Source organism: Nycticebus coucang, chromosome 12, assembly GCF_027406575.1.
Source record: "Nycticebus coucang isolate mNycCou1 chromosome 12, mNycCou1.pri, whole genome shotgun sequence".
Taxonomy (NCBI): Eukaryota; Metazoa; Chordata; class Mammalia; order Primates; family Lorisidae; genus Nycticebus; species Nycticebus coucang.
This window is the reverse complement of record NC_069791.1, coordinates 11802016-11823597: the sequence shown is the minus strand read 5'-3', so window position 1 is coordinate 11823597 and position 21582 is coordinate 11802016. Positions and strand designations below refer to the sequence as shown.

The following is a 21582-nucleotide window of genomic DNA, read 5'->3' as shown; positions in this document are numbered from 1 at the left end:
CCCCTGGCCTGAGGCTGTCCTGTCCTGACCTCCATAAAAATGTGCTGTACAAATTCTTTCCTTACAGGTGGCCTCTGTCAGCCTTTTGCAGCTGGGCCAGGAGACTGACAAGCTTAAAACCAGAAATCGGGAATCCATTTCTCTGCTCATGCGCTTGGTATGTATCTGGTTTAAGTTGGTCTGGGAAAAGAGAGAGGAAGGGCCAGAGGGAAGCTCCCCTTTAGGTTCTGTGCCATTGTCATCACCCAAAAGCATTATCTAAGAACGTAACTCTGCCTGACCCTCTGGATCTGGTCCTCAGATTCTGGTTAACATCCTAAACTTGTCCTGCAGTGCCAGAGTAGAGGCTTTACGGACTTCACTACAGGACAGGGCCTTCCTGGCCTCTTGTTGGAAGGACCCCTTTTCCTGCAATGTTCCTAAGTCTGACCTGGTGGGACAGATGTGTCCCTTATCTGTAAATATCTGTTCAGTACCTGTTTGTTTGGTTTCACTTGACAACCTCCCACATTTTATGTCTTGTCTTCAAGTGTACTATGATGAGGGTGCTGGATAGTGCAGACCTGAACTCAGGGTTGAGGGGTCAGGCAGGGCCCAGAGGAGAGAAGGGATTTTTGCTGAGAAGTTATAAGGCCGGAAGCCTATGAATCAGTCAGCTGCTGCTATGTTTTCTCCTTGCTTCCCAAGCTGTGGGCTTTCCTCTACTCTGGCAGAAAGTTCTGGGAACTCTGACTCAGTTGATTTAATTCTTTTTTTCTCATGACCCTGTTTCCCTTTTTAACACACTTACTCTTTTCCTCTGAAAGTCTTATTCTCCAGGGTAGGTACTGCACTTAAATATGGACAGGAGGGCACCTGCCCTGGGCCCCTGTTTAAAGACCCTCCTTTGGCCTTCCTCTGCCTATGGGAGAGGATGTAGCCACCTGAAGCCTGTGCCCTACCTGAAAGTCCACAGATAGCTGGTACCTCAGAATTCTTTTATTTTATTTTTTTTCATTTTATTTTATTTTTTATTGTTGGGGATTCATTGAGGGTACAATAAGCCAGGTTACACTGATTGCATTTGTTAGGTAAAGTCTCTCTTGCAATCATGTCTTGCCCCCAGAAGGTGTGGCACACACCAAGGCCCCACCCCTGTCCCTCCTTCCCTCTCTCTGCTTTTCCTCCCCCGCCATGACCTTAATTGTCATTAATTGTCCTCATATCAAAATTGAGTACATAGAATTCGTGCTTCTCTATTCTTGTGATGCTTTACTAAGAATAATGTCTTCCACTTCCATCCAGGTTAATAAGAAGGATGTAAAGTCTCCATTTTTTTTAATAGCTGAATAGTATTCCATGGTATACATATACCACCGCTTGTTAATCCATTCCTGGGTTGGTGGGCATTTAGGCTGTTTCCACATTTTGGCGATTGTAAATTGAGCCTCAATAAACAGTCTAGTACAAGTGTCCTTATGATAAAAGGATTTTTTTCCTTCTGGGTAGATGCCTAGTAATGGAATTGTAGGATCAAATGGGAGGTCTAGCTTGAGTGCTTTGAGGTTTCTCCATACTTCCTTCCAGAAAGGTTGTACTAGTTTGCAGTCCCACCAGCAGTGTAAAAGTGTTCCCTTCTCTCCACATCCAGGCCAGCATCTGCAGTTTTGAGATTTTGTGATGTGGGCCATTCTCACTGGGGTTAGATGATATCTCAGGGTGGTTTTGATTTGCATTTCTCTAATATATAGAAATGATGAACATTTTTTCATATGTTAGCCATTCATCTGTCTTCTTTAGAGAGGGTTCTATTCATATCTCTTGCCCATTGATATATGGGGGTACCTCAGAATTCTAAGCAGCTCCAGCCCACTTTGGGGTCTGTGTGGAACTTCTTCCCCAAGTTCATCCTACTAAGACAGACCATGCTGCTGGGATGTACCTCTGGTGCTTGAGATCCATATGGCTACAGTATTAAAATGGTAAGACTTTAGTCATGTTTGACTTGTGCAATTACAAGAGGTCCTTACATGTGATTTATATTCATCTTTTGTTGAGTATTGAGTATTACAATTTCAATACAATTTATTCCTTTCTTAAAATGGGTATACATTTTTTGGGCACTCTCTGTAGTTGTAACTTTGATTTAATTAGTCATATGCTATGTGGGCCTCCATTTGTATTCTCGACCCAGGCCCAGAAATGTTAGGGGCAGGCATTCCTGGGACTCCCTCCTGGTCTCCTTTAAGTACACAGGCACCGAGTGGTATTTATGTTTCAGTTTCTCCAGCTAGAAAAAGACCTACCCCGGGATGCTTAAAGATTATGATGAAGAAGAGAATGGACATGGGCGTGTGGTGGTGGGGATTTGAGGGGTGAGTGGGAGGAGGAGGCAGAACAGAATAGACGAAGGGCAAATGTTAGTCGTGGGTTAGGTGGGCACAGCATGTGGAGCAGCATGAGCTTAGCAAGGCAGTTTCCTTCTGGGACTTGGATTCTTTATCTGTCAATGTGGGTAATAATCCTTATGGTGGAGTGGTTTGAGTTCGTGAGATATAATATGTGTGAAAGTCTGGTTGGGCTGGGTGAGTCACGCCTGTAATCTAAGCACTCTGGGAGGCTGAGGTGGGTAGATTGCTTGACCTCAGGAGTTTAAGACAGGCCTGAGCCAGAGTGAGACCCCATCTCTAAAAATAGCTAGGTGTTGTGGCGGGTGTCTGTAGTCCCAGCTATTCAGGAGGCTGAGGCAAGAGGATCACTTGAGCCCAGGAGTTTGAGGTTGCTGTGAACTATGGCACCATGGCACTCTACCCAGGGCAACAAAGTGAGACTCTGCCTCAAACACAACAAAACAAAACAAAAAGACCATAATAATATGTGTGAAAACGCCTAGGACATAATAGATGCTCAGCAAAAGTTCACTCCTCTTTCTGCTGCTCACTGTAGTTTCTGGATAATTTGGTCCTCTTCATTTCCTCAGGTAGTTTTCACCTCTGTAAAGTCGGAGGTGATTGTGTGTTGCCACCCAGTCCCACTTCCCCCACACGCTCACACTCCCAAGTGTAGAAAAATGTCTGCCCCTTGTGGCCTCCCAGTGAGACTGGCAGAGTGGCAGGAGCAGAGCTGGGCCAGGTGCTTTGTGTTGGAGGGAAACTAGAGGGACTAGCTGCTGCAAAGCAATTTAAATGCAAATGTTTCCACACAGAAATTGGAAATGACTTGAGGGGAAGGAGATGTTTTCTGAGTTAAGAGGTTACTCTTGTAGCCTCAAATTCTGGCCAGCACTTCTCTCCCCAGGGTCTTTCTGTCTTGGCTGTCAAACTTGGGCAGTGCCTGCCCCCATGTTGGCAGGCAGCCTGTTCCTGGCACGGGTTTCCTGGGGGTAGGAGGTAGCTTTCTCACAGAATCGTGGAGTCCTAGGTGTCAGAACCAGAGCAGAACCTGGCAATTTAGTTCAGTTTTTCTAAGTCACAGTGAGGAAACCAAGAAAGAGGGAGGGAGAAGTGACAAAGTCTCCCCTAAATTATATGGCACATTTGGGACTAGAACCAGGTGTCTTGGTTTTCACTATAGGGCTGTTTCCACTTCCAAAAACATCAGCCATTTTATGGGAGTCCTGTTTTTATCTGTGATTCCTGGAGAATAGAAAGTTGTGGGCCGGTGGATTTGGTCATTACTCATTTCCCTGTACATGAGGCTAGTATCCTAGAGAAGTCTCATCTCTCTTCTGGTTTAGGGATTGAAAGTCTTGCCTAGTAGGGAATTTTTTTGTTTATCTAATCTAAGGCCAGGCCTACTGTTCTACCGCAGATTTCCTTTCCTTTTGCCTGAAGTTTTGACACTGTTGCCCTGTGTGTGTATTGTGTGCCTGGGTGTTTGGGAATAGCAAAATCTTACAAATTGTTAACACTCGAAAGAACCTCAGAGAGAGCAAGAGAGAAACATTTTAGAGTAGATGTGGGAGATTTATTTTTCCTTCCTGAATTTTCAGGACCCGAAACATCAGACATATTGGGGACGGCCCATCTGCGTAAATTGTCAGAGGCTATGGGGACACTTCTCTCCAGAGTGTTTTTCAGTTAGGGACAAGGAGGGGACTGAAGGAAATAGACTCTGCTTCTTCCTCAGGGGTGGGGACCTTCAGCCCAGCACAGGGTTCTGCTTTCTGCTGTTCTTCATGGATATGCCCCTCTGCCTAACCCCGCCCAATCCAGGCTTCTTGATCCATCTTCCTGCTTGGCTGTGGGGGCTGCCGGGATTACTGCAGCACGCAGGCTTCTAATTAAACTAATTAATCATGCCTGTTCCTTTATGCAGCATCCTTACTGTTCCCCCAGCACTGTACTGCGAGAGGGATGAGACTGAGGCCCAGCACGGGAGGATCCATGCGGATTCTAGGCTCCTCTTCCTTGGCCTGCAGTGGCAATTGTGTCTCTCACTGCAAAGCTTTGCAATTAGTGCTTTTAGTTGTCCTTACCTGCATCTGTGCTCCCCGCCCACATACGATTTGGCATCTAGAATGGGAGTTTTTCTGCTGCTAGGGAAGCGGTTCTTTCCTGCCTTCTGCTTTTGTGCCTTTCACATGAAGGGGACGGGGGCCACTGCAATGGAGCTGAAGAGACCCCCTTACCTTCCTGGAGCCAAACCAGGTAGGAAGGGGAGCAGTGTGATTTGGAACACTGTTCACTTGTGACTCTAAGGGCCTCAGAGGGCCCAGGAACTAACTACATGAAGAGGAACAGGGCATCTCAGACACATGCCCTACGGAAGATGCTCACTTCTTGGCCCCATCTCTTCCAGGTGGTGGAGGAGTCATCCTTCCTGACCCTGGACATGCTGGAGTCCTGTTTCCCTTATGTCCTGCTTCGAAATGCCTATCGGGAGGTGTCCCGAGCCTTCCTTCTAAACCGGGTGCCTGCCAGTGCCCACTGAAAATAGGCCCTTGGAGCCTACCTAAACCTATACCATAGTGGAAGCTGTGGTCATTTTCTCAAGGGGTGGTGGGATTGGGGTGGGGTCACTAGGAAAAGGGTCGGGAGTCAGAGCTGATGGAATGGTGCATAGAGGAACAATCAGGGCTGAGAAATCATAGACAAGCGGGGCAGGCTGGGGTCATGGAGAACAGTTTATGGAAAAAGTTAGGAGATTGGGGCCACATGTGAATTTACAATGGAAACCAAGTGACATACAAGTATACCTTCTATATTCTGGTGACTGGAGCCTGTGCTCTGACAGGCATGAGTCTCTCCAACCTTCATCACTATTCTAGGATAATGCTGGCGGACAGAGATGATCAATCATTGTATTAAACCATAATGAGCTTATAATCTTCCCACTGGTGCTGCTATTGTCTCCTGCACATTCATTAAGACCATTATCTCCTCTCTTCCTTTTCCAGATGAGTTTAGCAAACATTCAGCCTGCTCATACTGCAGTGTAGCAGCAAAGAAATCCCCCCTGTATTCCTTTGTGGGGCTCTTTTAGAAGTCACTGGGTCTCTTCCCTTGCCTCCAGTTTGACTGCCGTTGCTATCGGAGCAAAGAGAAGTGCCCATCCAAGATTCCCACTGCCCACCTGCTCTTCTACACATTGTGGGTAATGGATGAGCTCTCACCCGCTTTGATAACTCCGAAGCTCAGAGCTGAGGGTCAGTGAAGGTTCATTCTAGGTCACATACAACTAATTAGATCAGGCTTATATGGGTTTTCCTTCCCATACCATTTGGGGGTACTCCTCCTATCTAAGGGGACTGATTTAACCCCAAATCCTCTTGTCAGTCCTGGTATAGCTGTCGCTCTAGGCAGGGATTTCTTTTCTAGATCTTAAATTTCACAGACCTCATTAGGTTGTAGCGCCCTAAGAGTGGATAGCCTTGAGGGAGTACAAGCTGTTTTAACTTAGCCCTTTTCTGCACTAATTAGAATTTCAAGTGTCAGAGCCTGGGGCGTTCAAGATGGCACTAAACTAGGTTTAGTTAACTCCATGGCAGGAAACAGTGGCCTCCATTCATCACTTCTATATGCCCACTGCCATGGAGGACAGGAGCAACAGATCATATATGTCACAGGTCTAGAGTGGTTGGAAGAGGCAACTGGCTGGTTGATTAATTAGGATTAATTAACCCATACTTCCATGATGAAAGAGAAGCAACTGTTGATTTTCAGCAAAACTATCCAGCCTTCATTAAACCTGTTTGATAATTGTTTCTGGGTTTTGTGTGTTTACTTTTTATTTCTTTTTCTTTCTTTTTTTTTTTTTTTGTAGAGACAGAGTGTCACTGTACCACCCTCGGGTAGAGTGCCGTGGTGTCACACGGCTCACAGCAACCTCTAACTCTTGGGCTTACGCGATTCTCTTGCCTCAGCCTCCCGAGTAGCTGGGACTACAGGCGCCCGCCACAACGCCCGGCTAGTTTTTTGTTGCAGTTTGGCCGGGGCTGGGTTTGAACCCGCCACCCTCGGCATATGGGGCCGGCGCCCTACTCACTGAGCCACAGGCGCCGCCCTACTTTTTATTTCTTAATACTCAGGCTTAGTCAATACTTTTGTGACAACCATAATTGACACACACATTTTTCTTAGCAACAGTTGTCTGCTCTTTAGAATAGGAGAATTGAGAATCTCGTTTCATACATGAGCTAATTGTCCTTCCTGGCTATGGGAAAGACATTATGATCTAAGGAATGATTTGGTCTCAGGCCTACTGAGACTAAAATCAAGTTGATGAGGATGAGAACGCTCAGAATTATCTGAAAAACTACCCTATACTCTGATATCTCTGCTCAGTTCTGCATGAGGGGATAGAGATCTCTTTTTGATTTGTTTATAGAAATAAATGAGAGCAGGGCTGACCTCGTGGTTGTAATCCCAGCAGAGGAGGGAGGATTGCTTGAGGCCAGAAGTTTGAGACTAGCTGGGAACATAGTGAGATCTTGTCTCTTAAGAAAAAAAAAAAAAAGAAAGAAAAAGATGCTTCTATGCTCCTATCCCCCTGTAGAAACCTGAGTTAATTGAAAATTTAATTGAGATATTTAGTCCACGTGTATTTGTAAGAAACAATACAGAGAGATTCTTTGTTCCTTTGTACAGTTTACCTCAATGGTAACATCTTGCCAAACTATAGTAGCTTACATAATCACAATCAGGATATTGACATTGATGTGATACACAGATCTTACTACAAGTTCCTCAGTTTTACTTACTTGTGGATTTAGTTCTACATAGCTTTATCACATGTGTAGATCTGTATATCTGCCAGTCAAGGTATGGAATAATTCTATCTCTGCAAGGATCCCTTAAGTTGCTCTTCTATAACTACACCCACTTCCCTCCCACAACCCCCTTCCCCATCCCTAATGCCTGTCCTCCATTTCTAAAATTGTCATTTGATATATCTTTTTATAGACATAATTATATACACATTTCTACCACCTATACTTTTTTTTCCTTTTGAGACAGAGTATCACTCTGGGTGGAGTGCCGTGGTGTCATCAAAGCTGACAGCAACCTCAAACTCTTGGGCTCAAGCAACCCTCCTGCCTCAGCCTCCCAAGTAGTTGGGACTACACGTGCCCTCCTTGATGGCTGGCTGGTTTTTCTATTTTTAGTAGAGACAGGTTTTCATTCTTGCTCAGGCTGGTCTTGAACTCCTGAGCTCAATTGATCCACCCATTTAGGCCTCTCAAGAGTGCTAGGATTACAGGTGTGAGCCACTGTGCCTGGCCACTTGTGCTTTTTCAAGGTGCTTTTGTGTCTTAGCAATTCTGCAGAGTAGGCAGGGAAGGTTTTCCTATTTCAGGTCAGAAAACAGACTCAGAAATGACAAATGAATATTAGATGACTTAAGATCATATGTTTAGCAGAACTAGCACTGGGACCCAAATCTGATGTTCAGTCCTAGACCTTTTCCTCCTGACCAGACTGCCTCTTCATAAGGGGAGATTTAGTTGTTAGAATTCAGAGACCCTAAAAGCAAACAGAAGAAGGTATAGACCCAGTGTCTTCACCTTTACCCCCTGAAACAAAAGGTGAATGTCTAGAGGTGAAGGGACAGATAAGGTGACAAGACCATCAGCATTTCTGGCAATTTGCTTCCTTGACCAGGAGGGTTTCTGACCTCTTACAACCTGAGACATAATCAACAATGAACTGCTCTCTGCTCTCAGTCCCCCAGTTTGCTTTACCTTGGCCCCAGAGGAATTGAGGAATGAATATCAGGGAGAAATTTTGACCCTGATTGTTTTGTCTTGCAGGCAGAGAATAGGTTCTAGCGTTAGCATTTTTTATTAGTGCAGTGTTTTCATTAAAATCTCCATTAACTTGTTTGCAGCAATAAAATGGAATTATCCCTCCCACCAAGCCTGGGGCAAGATTCTTGAGAGGAGCTCCCTTTCCTTTGGACATTAGAAACATCCCCCACCCTCACCCTGCCACTGTGGTGTTCACTTCAGTGGGCAGGTGACGGCAACTTCAATGTGCAGAAGGTCCAGGGCATGAGTAACGGGATTTTGTTCTTCAGTACTTTGTGTTGCAGGAAGGGAACAACTGTGGTGTGAGCACCAGGACCCAGGAGGTAGGGAGGTCCTGGCTAGAGATGGGGCTTGCTTAATCTGAGGTCCTTAGGCCTGTATCAGTTCTTCTCCAACAAAGTTTGAGAAGCTGGCACATGGCTGAAATGCACTCACGCGGTTGGGGGAAGAGTGTTCTTCCATTCCTCCTCCCCACAAGGCCTCCTGCCTCTCCTAAGTACCTGTCATCAAAGGAGATGAATCCCCCCTCAGCCCCCACACCTCCTTGAGTTGTCAAGTACTCTCCCTCCCACCTGCATAGGAAGCAGGAGCAGCAGGCCAGGCTGCAGGTTGGGGAAGTCAGAAGTTAACTTGAGCTGAGTTTGCAGCTCTGGAGAGATTGAGGAGCAGGCTTTTCTCTTGTCACATTGGAAGAAGAAGATTGTGAGGCTGCCCCTTTAAATAGCATTCCCGTAGGAGGCAGATCACATCCATCCGTCACCTGCTGCCAAAGCATCATTTTTTGGTCTCTTATCAAACTCAAAGCTTTTTGGAAAGGATTGTGGGGTTAGGGGAGTGAGGAGGCAGGGGGCAGTTCAGAAGCTGAAAAGGGGAAGAATGAGGTTGGGCAGAAGGAGCCTGGGAAAGATGGGGGTGGGGTGCAAGAGGAACAGACAGGGAGAGAAGAATAGCTGCCTTTTAAGCCTATGAATGGAACAGGCATACCCTATTCTTATCTCTTTAGAGGTGCAGTAAGGCAGAAATGGGATTGGATTGCAACAAGAGGAATGAGGTTGAGGTTAAACACCAGGACTGGTGACTAAAGAGGGTGAAAGGGAGCACAGAATGGAGAGATTGGGAGACTTGGCTCTGGCTTTGTCACTCACCACATAATTTTTCTGGGCTTAGTTTTCCCATTTATTAAGTGAAAGAGATTAGACTAGGACTCTAAAGTCTCTTTCAGTCATAACTTTTTTTGTGTATGTGTGAATTCCCCTTGAAATGGGTTAGGAGTTAGGGGGGCCTGGGAAAGCTGGATGTGCTACTATGTTGACAAGAAATGTTACCAGATTCCTCTGGAAGTAGAAAGTATGTCTCTTGCCTCTTTCCCACCTCTGCCAGTCTAAATACCTGCCTAAATTGGGAAACTCCTTAACTTAATCCTAATTTCCTAATTAGCACTCTCTAGCTCTAATTTTTCATTTGCAATTCTTCTGTAATTTCTAGCCCATTCCTTTTCCCATTGATAAGGAAGGAGATTGCTCCCAAATTTTGAGAATTGACTTGTAGGAGTGTGACTAGGGTCTTAGATGCAGCTATTTCTTGGCTGGGACTTTTCCTTTGGCAAGGAGGAAAAAGGGAGACCTGGCTGAAGTTAGAGGGATAGAGAGGGGCAAGTCCTTATCTCCACCTCTGACTCTGCCATTGCTTGCCTCTGTACATCCTGGAAGCTGGTTCTGCTGATACTTCTGCCAGATCTGAACCCCCCACCTGACTTGGCAATTCTTTTTGCCTTGGGAGTATTAGCTCTCACAGTCCATCCTTTTCTTCACCCTTCTTTTTTATTCCTTTTCCTGAGAAAGGGGGAGCCTCCACCCCATATTTAGAACAGAGTGAATATCACACCAGTCATCCCTCCTTTTAACCGCTAGAGTTCCTGATGTTAAAATTCACATTCTGGTATCCTGGATTAATTTCCTCTTTGGGATCCGACATCCCCACTTTCTGTTTACATGGGAGATTCCCCAATGGCAAAGTAGATGCTTATTAAGGGAGAGAAGTGGCTCCTGCAAAAGTCCCAGGTAGGACTCAGGTGGATGGCAGAGGGTTTACCCTATTTCATGGTCTTGGGTTCAAATTCCAGTTCATTCATTCCGCAAATGTTTACTAAGCAGGTAGGCTGTTTTGTGCTGGGCCTTGAACCCTTAGCTGCTTTCTCTGAAGACAGAGTAAGAGAGAATGAGCTATCAGAAATAATTTTCCTGGCTGTGTGGAGCTATTTCATAGTCAAGGAAGATGCGGTGCTATCTGCTCTGGAGAGCTTTAAACTTGGGAAAAATTCTCTGGCAGGCAGGTAGTTGGAGGCACCAGAAAGAAGGTCACAGTATTGGAGACGGGTGGGGAAGATCAAGCTGAGGGACCAGGTGTGGGATGCCCTCACAGCTCAGAGCAGACCCTGAACTTTTCCATTCAAAGACACCAGCGCGGGGAAGGTCTGGTCCGGCTGGGTGGTGATGGTGGTGGCTTCATTCAGCAGAGTCCAAGTTTCCCGGGGGGGGGGGGGAGATACAGGCTTCTCCCCAACCCTCCCCACACAGGGGACACATAGGCAGCTAGGCACACGTGCATCTAGGAAACCACACGCACATACCCAGAAACTCAAAACACACACCGAGGGAGCCCACACTTTACGACCCACACCGAAGTCCTGCCCGACGCCTGTGCGGCACTCTGTAAACACGCACACGCACTCACATCCACCCGCGCAGGCACACGCAGCCCCGCGTACCGGCGCCTGTGCGCGCGCTCGCCCTTGGGTGCTGGTGTCTGTGTGTGCCCCCGGCTTCCATGGTTCCTTGGGGAGGGGAGAGTGGCTGCGAGGAGTGAGAGACTGGCGGGCAGGCTGAGGAGAAGGGAGGGGGAGCAGAGGGAGGGAACCCGGCCAGGGAGGAGGAGAGAGGCGAGGAGGCGGCTCTGGCAGCGCGCGGCGGCGGCGGAGAGCTTGGACTGGGAGCCCAGAGCTCTGCTGGGCAGCGGGAGAGGTGGAGCCGCAGGAACTGCAGCTCCGCCGGCTTGGGCCAAGCCTACCGACACCGGCCTGGCTGATCCACGCCAGCCGCAGGTGGGAAGGGCCTGGGATGGGGCTGGGGGGGGGGAGGGTCTCTGGGTTAGGGCTGTAGCTGAGCCGAGGTGCTGTCTCTTCCCTCTGTTCCCTAGACAGTGGCTGAGCATGGAGCTGTCCCCCCGCAGTCCTCCGGAGATGCTGGAGTCGGATTGCCCGTCACCCCTGGAGCTGAAGTCAGCCCCCAGCAAGAAGATGTGGATTAAGCTCCGGTCTCTGTGAGTCCCCGGCTGGGGAATGGGAGGAAGGGACCTTAGGGAGCCTGAAGGGGGTGGAGGGAATAGCTGGAGCTGGGCTGGTAGATTTTCTCCGGCACACATGTTGGCAGGTGTGAGGAAACACGGCCCTGACACGCGTGGCCAGGCCACATGTGCAAGGCATGTACGGAGCAAGTTGGCTGGTCAGAGCGGGCTTAGGAGTTGCGGAGGTAACGATGTGCCTGAGGACCCCTGGGTGACACGCAGCGCGGAAAGGCGGCACGGTATGTGCGGCGTGGCAGGGCTGCAGAGGGGCAGTGAGGTGCAGAGTTGTGCAGGTGTGAGGCATCACATGTGTGTTCATGAGTGACCGTGGGTCACAGAGGTGTGTAGAGCGACTGCACACATATAGATCTAGTGCCTGGGGATACTTGTGCCAACCTGTGGGTCATAGGTTCTCAGATGGGATCGGTAGTTTTGCCTCCTATATCCTACAGGGAGCGGAGGTGGGAGTTGAGGGCACCCCATACCTGCTCATCTCTTAGGGCCTGGAAACTCACTCTGCATATAAATGATGAGGGCATCCACCTGGAATCTGGAGGGTGGTGGAGCCCCCACCTGGGAGTTGGAGGCCGTGGTGGTGGTGAATAAAGATTGACGGGAGCAAGGTAACTGGCAATCACAGCCTTTTTGTTTATATAGGGTCTCCCAGGATTTCCAAGCACATCCAGGTATCTTTTCTATTATTGTAGGACCAGAGCGTGGGGGAGGAATAAATGTAGAAAGGAAGGACTCTGGTATCTAGTCTTGGTACTCTAGTCCCAGGGAAGGAAAGGAACTTTTCTTCTTTCTCCGGAAAAAAGAGGATTGAGTCAAAGACAAGCCATGCGTTATGTTTATCTCCCAGTCAGCTGCTGCTGTTGGGTAATCTCTGCAGTCTGTCGGTTCTTAATCAGAGACAAGGGAAGATGCCCCTCTTCCTGAGATGACTCCCCACAGCCCCAGGAAAGAGGCCCTAGATAGGAGAGTATGAATGTTTAGGGAGGAAACACAGTGAACATAGCCCCCGAACCTAGTGCCTCCCCAATATCCTCAAGAGAGCACACTGAAGCTTTATATTTCTGATTCTTTGTAGAGGGAGAGATGGGCGTAGGGGATGGATAGATACTTATGATTGCATTGTTCTTTAAACACTTCACCTGTGGTGGGGCTGTGTGATTTATACACTAGCTGTTTCGAGAGGCCTTAGGGAGAACTGAGGCACAGTGGGCAATCAGGCTTGGAATCCAAATGTGCTTCTCCATCCCCCTCCCTCGCTGCCTCTGGCCAATGCAATTTGCTGGGCTCTATGAAGCGCAGCCTTGGAATGAGTTCTGGGGTGAAGAATCAGAAAACCGGATTGAATTGATTTTTGTTGGGAGGAGCACTGGGTGATTCTTGATAGAAAATGATGCTCTGTTAATGGTAACTAAGCTGGGGAAAGGGGCAGGTAAGGAAGTGGTTGAAAGGCAAAGAAGGGGCGTCAGGGTCTATAAATGGGAGAATCCAAGGTGTCACAGGAGGGCTTCCCTAGCACTCATACTTGGATACCCAGCGGATACTCATCTTGCCTCCATTCCAGGAAACAGGGCCCTGCCAAAAGGCTGGAGTTTACCAGTATCACTATCTCCTACACTTTTTTAACCCAAAGTTTTTCCTGAAAATGAACTGCTGTTTCTTCCTTTCCTGTGAGAAGAGGATCCCCAGAAGGAGGCATTGAAACCTAGGAAGAGAAGGGAGCAGAGACAGCAGCCCCCTCCAGAGTGCCTTAGCTGAGATGTCCTCACATGAGATCCTGGTGGACAAGGATCACTGATTTCATTGATTAGATTATGGTGGACTTCACTCACTTTAGCAATTTGGTCCTTAATGCTAGCTACATGTAATAACTTACCCAGAAAACTACCATCTCTTGATTATTAATCACCAGGAATAGATAGATTCTCAGTCTCACTTTTAAAATTTTATTTATTATTTTTTTAGAGATAGTCTCACTTTGTCACCCTTGGTAGAGTGCTGTGGTGTCACAGCTCACAGCAACCTCCAGCTCTTGGGCTTAGGCGATTGTCTTGCCTCAGCCTCCCAAGTAGTTGGGACTACAGGCACCTGCCACAATGCCTGGCTATTTTTTTTGTTGTTGTTGTTGTTGTTGCAATTGGGCCAGGTTTGAACCCACCACCCTTGATATATGGGGCCGGCCCCCTACTCACTGAGCCACAGGCACCACCCTAGTCTCAGTTTCTTTCTTTCTTTTTTTTTTTGTAGAGACAGAGTGTCACTGTACCGCCTTGGGTAGAGTGCCGTGGCATCACATGCCTCACAGCAACCTCTAACTCTTGGGCTTACGCGATTCTCTTGCCTCAGTCTTCCGAGCAGCTGGGACTACAGGCGCCCGCCATAACGCCTGGCTATTTTTTTTTTGTTGTTGTTGCAGTTTGGCCGGGGCTGGGTTTGAACCCGCCACCCTCGGCATATGGGGCCGGCGCCCTACTCACTGAGCCACAGGCGCCGCCCTAGTCTCACTTTCTTAAAGCAAAAAAAGATCTTAATATCAAAGCAGATCCAAAGTTGATGGCTTATTGGATTTGGCCTTGGTTTAATATTTGGAAGGCTTTGACAATCAGATGAAGGGAAATAAAAGGATTTAGAGCTTTAGCTTCATAGGAGGATGAAGTTCCCTAACTCACTGGGTCAGATGGTTTCTTAAGACATGAGAAAGGAGGCATTTTCTCTTTTAAATGTTAATAAAGGTATACCCTCTACCCTCCTGCATGGGCCAGGGTGAGAAGGGGTTGTTTAGTATGGAAATAGGGGGGAAGATGTTATCTAGGATTGGGTACAGGGTGGAAATGAAGACAGATGAAATATGTATATGTGTGTGTATTTATCGCCTGTCTATCTATCTAGATTACTCAGCACATTTCATTTTCTCCCCTCTACCCTTTTAATTTCTAATCTAGGACATCTAGACTGTCTTCAGGGAGACCAGGCCTGGTGTTTTTGCCTCTGGATAAAACGCTCATATTAATATAATTGTGCATGGCAATTTCTTTTTGGGAGGAGAATCCAGGAATTCTGTTTCCCTCACTAAGACTCTGTCAAGGATAAATTCAGAATCTGGAGCATATGCCCTGAAGAGAGTCTCAGTAAAGGTAAACAGTGGGGTTTACCTTTAGCTAGCAGGACAATTGTCCTAATAAGCAAACTCATGAACTGAGGCATGGGAGAGGCCATCTGAAGATGATGGGTTGGCCGGGATGATTTTTAGCATCTCTAACCCTAAGATGAAGGATTTGGCCTGTCTACCCATCTCCAAGATCAGAGTGCTTTAGAGAATGTGGGGAGGGTCAAGAAAGGTAGAGAGAGTTTTTTGTGTCTTTTGTGAATCAAGAAAACTGGTAAACCATCCTCAGTTTATTCACTCATCCAACAACTATTTATTGAGAGTACCTTTCACGGATGAGGTGGCATGCTGGGGATACAGGGACAGACAAAATGGTCCCTGCTACTCTTGTGGCACTTGTAATCTGCTTTAGTTCCATCAATTGGCATGGAGAATGGGGGAGACATCCTGTTCCTCATTTCAGTGAAATTTTACCATTTTGTGTTTCTGCCTAATTTGGGGGCGGGGGCAGATAGGGGTTTTCTCTTGGGATAGTACAAGTGTCGCTCTCTTTTCTCTGCTCCAGTCTCTCTCTTAAAATTTTACATTTTACAGATTAGAACATCTTCTTTGCTTTGGGACAGAATAGACATAATGCTTTTCTCTTTCTCTACATGGTACACACTCAAGAGCCCCGATATCTAGGCTCTGTGTTCTATGCTGTGGTCCAAGGTCATTACAGTTGAGCTGGAATGAGGCCCCAGTTGAGGATTACTTTTGCTTCATCTTGCTTCATCAGAGTCTAGTGTGGTACCTTGAACACAACAAGCACTCAGTTAATGCTGTTAAATAAAGGAATGAACAACCCAATCAATGAATATATGCATATATGTCATGAGGCCCCATTTAGTGGTGTTTGTGTGTGGGGGGATAGGAAATGGAGATAGAGGTACAGAGATGATGTTTTTTGAGAGATACTTAAAAGATGTTGGGTTTGGGGACCTCAGGACAGAGCCTGGTACTGAAGGAGTTACATAGAGAATACAGAAACTATGGCATCTGGATTGTGTGAATGAGATATGCCAGGATGGAACTGTGAGCACTGCCTGATGTGTGCATGTGTACATATGTGTCTGTGTACAGGGTGATGTGCATGCTGGGGACAGTTTGTGGAAGCAGAGCTCCATGGTGATGTATGTTTGTCTGAATGTTTATATATGGCACGTATGATAATAAATGTGTTGGGAAGGTATGTACTTGCCTCAATACCTGAAGTTGTCCTAGGATGAATGAGATGATGTATGAGTGTATGTGAGTATGCCTGTAGGCAGTCGGATAATATGTATATGTGATCTTGTGTATTTGTGACACACTCAGTTTTTTTCACAATCCTGGGAAGATCCAGTGGGCAGAGGAGGAGCTGAGGAAGGCTCAGTGACTTGCCCTGTCTTTTGCCTTCATTTTGTATATGCCCCGTGATGTGATCTTCTGTGGCTCTTACCAGTTTTGAAAATCAGGCTGCCATTCTCTGCATATGGACGTGGGGCTGCTGTGCAGATTGCAGCAGAAACTATGGCTCCCTCAGCCTCTGGAGAAAGAGGAGCATCATTTCTTCCAGGCCTTGGCAGGGATGATTTTTAGTGCTGTCCTCCCTGGATTAGCCCTTCTGCTTTTATTTCCAACTATGGCATAGGAAATCTCTCCTCCCCAGGGTTTATAGCCCGCTCTTCCATCAAATGTTTTCTTTCTCTATTTTCTCCATCGTCTTTGTCTTGAATGAAGACTGTGTGGTATTTCTGGGAAGATGGAGGGTGGAAAATTCCTGTGGTGAGGTGAAGGGGAGGTGCTGAGATAGGGGAAATAAAATTCAGACCAAAAGAAGAACTTCACAACCTCTGGTCAGAATGGGTGGTTGGCGGCAGGGAACTGGAGGCATAGGGAATATTAGGAGACTTGAGTTTTAGTTCACATCTCTACTCTGCCAGTTAGTAGCTGTGTAATCTTGAATTTAGTCTATGTCTTAGTTCTTCATTTGCTATCATCACATGAAAGTGGCATTTAAGTGATATAAACTGTGGAGATCTTTGGCTTGAGGGAGCTTGCTTTGTGGAAAAGGTAGGGGTCTGGGAAAAATGACAGAGAAAAATAAAGACTCAAGAGGCAGGAATATGAATTACCTAATAGGCTCAAGTCCTAGTGTCTAGGACCTGATTTGGAGGAGTCTTGTTGATGGATGGCTATCTGGAAGGAGTGAGGGGCAGGTGGCAGAGCTTAGAGACCAGAAGGCTGGGTGGAGCTAAAAGAGGGCTATACTGGGAAGAATGTGGGCCACTGGGGTCAAAAGAAAGGAGAGGAGTTTGTTCTTTATCATCCCCCCCAGTGGTCAAACTGGAAGTAGACGGAGTCGTTGCTCCATCCCACAGTTGTGAGACAGTGAGTGTGGGGAGGCCAAGGGCTGCCATGGGTGGGTTCTTGAATACTCCCTTGCCATTGGCCCCATAGCCCTAGCCCTAAGGGAAATATCATCAGGTGTGCCACACATAACCTATTTTAGAGACTGTCTAAAGTCTGTAGAACCCCAATATCGCTCTGCCTGTCTGAGAGCCTCAGGAGGCAGTTTGGGAACAGAGAGGAGATGTCACATTTGAGCTGGCATTGGTCATTTTGCCCAGATGAAGGTGAAGGAGATTGGGATGCAGTGGGACTGGAAGACCAGGTGAGAGACCCAGAGAGAGAGAAGCCCAGATGTCAATAGGCCCTTCTCCACCTGCTCTCCACCTGCTCCCTGCCTGAAATAAGTGAAGTGAATGGTTGTCTCCCAGATTCCTTCTCTCTCTCTCTCTCTTTTTTTTAACCACCCTTGGACTGAGATGGAGGAGCAGGAAGCCTTGAAACAGGTCCCTCTCTGTCAAATCTTTAAAGGCATCATTGAGGATTTTGTCTCCAACTTCTCTGCTCTTTCCTCCTCTTTGATTCCCCTGCATCCTCTCCTGTGCCTCATCCTTCTCCGGGTTCCCTTTCTGTGTCAGCCTCTAAATCCCACTTCTTTCTTGTCCCACTCGCCCTCTCTGTCCTTGTTCCCTTTGACTACCCTCTCATTCTTTCCCTCAGTTCTCCTCCTCCCTGGTCTAGGCTAGGAGCCAGTGAGTTCCTGGGGCTCCCTCCCCTCGCCCAGGTGTCACTGTGCTGATGGTGCAGCATGAGTTTGCTGAGGGGCCTTCTTAGAAATCCAGCCTCAACTCTTGCCTTCTCCAAGGCTTTTCTTTGCCTTCTCAGTGACCTCATCCTCCCAGCTCCTCTGGGGAGGAAGCCAAGTAATTGCCTTTGAATCTCAGGGGGCTGATTTTCTCAGGTATGGAAGTTGAGTAGCTATTTTCCAACTCTCTTCAGGATAGCAGCAGAGAGGGGGACAAAACCAGGGCAGCAGGTGGGGTGGAGGTGAGACAACTGGGGAGACTGGAAGCTGTTAGATAATGAGGCTGTCCCCTAAGGGAGGAAGACTAAATGGTCCAAGAGAACTGGGGGACCATTTTTCCCTTTCTTTGGGAAGTAGCATAAATAGGAATCGAGGGGAAAAGAACAGTTTCTGAGAAGGGAAAAGAGGAAAACCAAGTTGTTCATTCAGTGCAGGGCAGTCCCCAGGTCCAGCGCTCTTACCCGGCCACCCTCGTGTCCCTCCACCTTGCCATGGCTCCTCTCCTCACATGTCCTGCTGCACCTATGGCGCTGATCCCTGTCTGGAAGAAAACATCAGGTTAGGATGCTACCTCAGCATCCCAGACCTGGCGGAGGGTCCCCTGAAAGAGCTGTGATGGGCTTTTTTTGGAGGAGAGGCAGGCATGGAGGGAAATGGGCCGGGTGAGGCCTGGGGCGTGGGACATGGAGAAGAGCTAGGAAGGGGGTGCTGCAGGTGGTGCTGGTGGATAAAGCCAGGTTCCTAGGTTAGTTGATTCCACAGCTGCAGTGAGAAGTCAGATTTGCAAATAATTATGGTGGCTGCAGTGGGGGTGATTAGGTTCTGCCAGCTGGTGTTGGCACCATTTAGGTTGGGAAGGGAGCTTGCTGGGGTGGGGGTGTTTAGTGATTTTCTGACAGCAGGACCTGGGCGTAGGGAAGTTTCTCCTTTCATTCCTGTTCCTTGGCTTCTCTGCTCCCCTGTTTATCAGCTCTTGCATATCTAGCTTGGCACCATCTCCCTGGTTCTCTTCTCGATGCCCACCTTGTTTGGAAACTTCCTGGGGCCTGGGCTGAGTGAGCACACATGCCAACAGTGTTGCCAAGCTCCCTAAACCCTGAGCATCTCCCTACCAAACAGTAGCTTTAGAAATTCCAGTCCAGAAGATATATAATAAATCAGATTGCGCTAGACACCTCAAAGACTTCTGTGTCCCTCCTGTTCTCTCTCATTCTGTTCATCTTTGAAATGCCAAGAAAATTTACTGTTGTTTTCATTGCAGTGAAATAGATTGAGGATAGATATTCAGGAGAACTTCCTGAAAAGTTCATGGAGGTTTGAATGTGACCTTTCTCTGATAAGACAAAAAAGCCTCCCTCCTCCTTTAAGCAGCAGGTTAGACCTGACTTGGGGAAGCACTAAGTCAGTCAGACAGGATGAACTCTGGAACTCGGGGATTGAGGCCTGGCATCCTAATACCCTAATGCTTCCAACCCTGGTCCTAAATCTGGGAATCATAAAGTGTCACAGGGGGAAACTGATGTCCAGAGATAATTGGTAAGATGGAGAGCAATGCTGGGACTGGACCCAAACTCTGCAGATCTGTAGCCCAGTGCTGCTCCGATCACGTTGGTAGTCGGTACCTTGCCAAGCTTCCAACTCACTTTTCCATCCCAGGCCTCCTTCAACATCTGTTAGGTCCCCTAGAAGCAGGGCATCTGCTGGGAACATCTGTTGGGTTGTGGCTTGGAGGGCTGGTGGAGTGGTCCTCATGGAGGTGGTAAATGAGCAGAATTAAATAGTGCAGGGACGGAGAGGAGGGGTAGACAAATGAACCAGATAAAGTTCTTCCGGACGTGGTACTAGAAGCCTTTTCAAAATTTGCCTTCCTCTGACCTTGCCCACACTCCCCAGTTCCTCCCCCTCTCAAGGGCTGATGTCTGAGGGAAAAGTGACTCATTTGTGTTCTGGGCTGGGAGCTGGGGCACCTGGGTTCTTATTCATCTGGGCTGAGGCTCAAGCTGCTTAGATCAGCAGTCCCCAGCCTTTTTGGCACCAGGGACCAGTTACATGGAAAACAATTTTTCTACTGACTGGGGGAGAGGAGGATGGTTTCGGGATGATTCAAGTGCATTACATTTATTGTGCACTTTATTTTTATTATTATTACATTGTAATATTATGTATAATGAAATATACACCTCATCATAATGCAGAATTAGTGGGAGCCCTGAGTTTGTTTTCCTCTAACTAGATGGTTCTAGCACTAGTATCACTGCCTCAGCTCTCCCTCAGACCATCCTGCATTAGATCCTCCTGAGGAGCAACCTAGACCCCTGGAGCATGCAGTTTACAGTGGGGTTCTTCTCCTATGAGAATCTAATGCCACTGCTGATACGGTGGGAGGCGGAGCTTAGGCGGTGATGGGAGCTATGGGGAGCTGCTGCAAAGGAGTTTGCTCACTCACCCACTACGCACCTCCTGCTGTGCAGTCCGGTTCCTAATGGGCCATGGACTGGCAGAGTAGTGGGTGAGGGTGGGGGGTTGATGATGTAGGCTTAGATTATTCCCCTCTTCATGTGATCTGAGTTGTGCTGGGCTGTTGCTAGGAATACTTGTTAGAAAGGGCTTCTGGTCAGAAGGCGGAGGGAGAATTGCCTTCAGACACATATACACAGGTGGAGTCTGAAGACTACAGACTCTGCCCTAGCCCCCTTCAGTTTATCCCCAGATTCTCCTCTGCAGTACCTTTCAAATCTCCTTTCCTTCCTCCCAGTCCCTTTAGTCCCTCCTCCCCCTTTTCCTCCTCTTCCTCCACCTTCCTGGTTTCTAGCCTTTCCCTACTCTCTTCCAGTCTTCTTCAGGCCCTGTTCTATTCCCTTGTTCTATTCCCATGGTGGGAATAGAATAGAACCCTTCCCAACCCCTTCCCACCCCCATGCCCGTTCCCTTTCCCCTTCCCCATCTCCTTCCCCTTCTCCATCCACTTCCCAGCTCCTCTGTCCAGTATCTAGAGATCTCAGCACTGCTGCCATGTCAACAGTGCCTCCCAGGATGGCACCCCAGCTCTGCCATCAGGGGGCTATTTTTATCTCTGGAGCCACCCCCGCCACTATGCCCAGCCAGCTGCTAGAATTGGGGCTGCTTGTGTAGCAATGGGAAGCCGAGAAGCAAGGGGAGTGGGAACGCCTGGGTAAGGCAGAGAGATGGTTGTTCTTGGTGTCCAGAGCATCATGCTTCGTAGACCCAGCCTCCTCTTTCACTGCCTCCCTGGCCTCTGTGGAATAAGAAGGCAGGCAGAAGCCCTAAAAATCTGGAGTGGTGGTGTCAGGGAGACTAGAGCTTTTCTACAAATATCTCAGGTGCCATTCGAGGACTGGCTGGAAAATCAGGGGTCCTAGGTACAAGGGTAGGAAAATGGGACTTTGTTTATAGAAGACTCTTTTTTTTTTTTTGGTTTTTGGCTGGGGCTAGGTTTGAACCCACCACCTCCAGCATATGGGACGGGTGCCCTACTCCTTGAGCCACAGGCGCCACCCTATAGAAGACTCTTAATGAATATTTTCTAAACTGACTAAAGGATTGGAATAAATAATCTTTTGCATTTGTGTATCACCTTATAGTTCCCAAGGTGCTCTCATACCCTGTCTCATCAGGTCCTTGTGAGAATTCTGTGATGCACACATCCACCTATTTTACAGACCAGGAAACTGAGCTTATAGTGACTTGCCCAAGGTAACA

At 47.7% G+C, this 21582-nt stretch overlaps 2 protein-coding genes across 3 annotated transcripts in view; both read left to right on the top strand.

The window, feature by feature from the left end:
* Nucleotides 1-6181, top strand: part of NCKAP1L (NCK associated protein 1 like) — a 54056-nt gene extending 47875 nt beyond the window's left edge. Inside the window, exons 30-31 of the mRNA XM_053557377.1 lie at nt 68-157; nt 4780-6181. Coding sequence (XP_053413352.1) covers nt 68-157; nt 4780-4911 — 222 coding nt within the window. The 3' untranslated portion in view covers nt 4912-6181. The remainder of the gene's footprint in view (nt 1-67; nt 158-4779) is intronic.
* Nucleotides 6182-6261: 80 nt separating this feature from the next.
* The window catches only part of PDE1B (phosphodiesterase 1B), a 34069-nt gene continuing 18748 nt past the window's right edge, over nt 6262-21582 (top strand). Inside the window, exons 1-2 of one of the 2 annotated variants that reach the window (XM_053557379.1) lie at nt 6262-11327; nt 11423-11545. In XM_053557379.1, the coding sequence (XP_053413354.1) occupies nt 11436-11545 (110 nt within the window). In that variant the 5' untranslated portion in view covers nt 6262-11327; nt 11423-11435. Of the gene's footprint in view, nt 11328-11422; nt 11546-14385; nt 14716-21582 lie in introns of those variants that run through there. The other variant, XM_053557381.1, reaches the window with a different exon arrangement.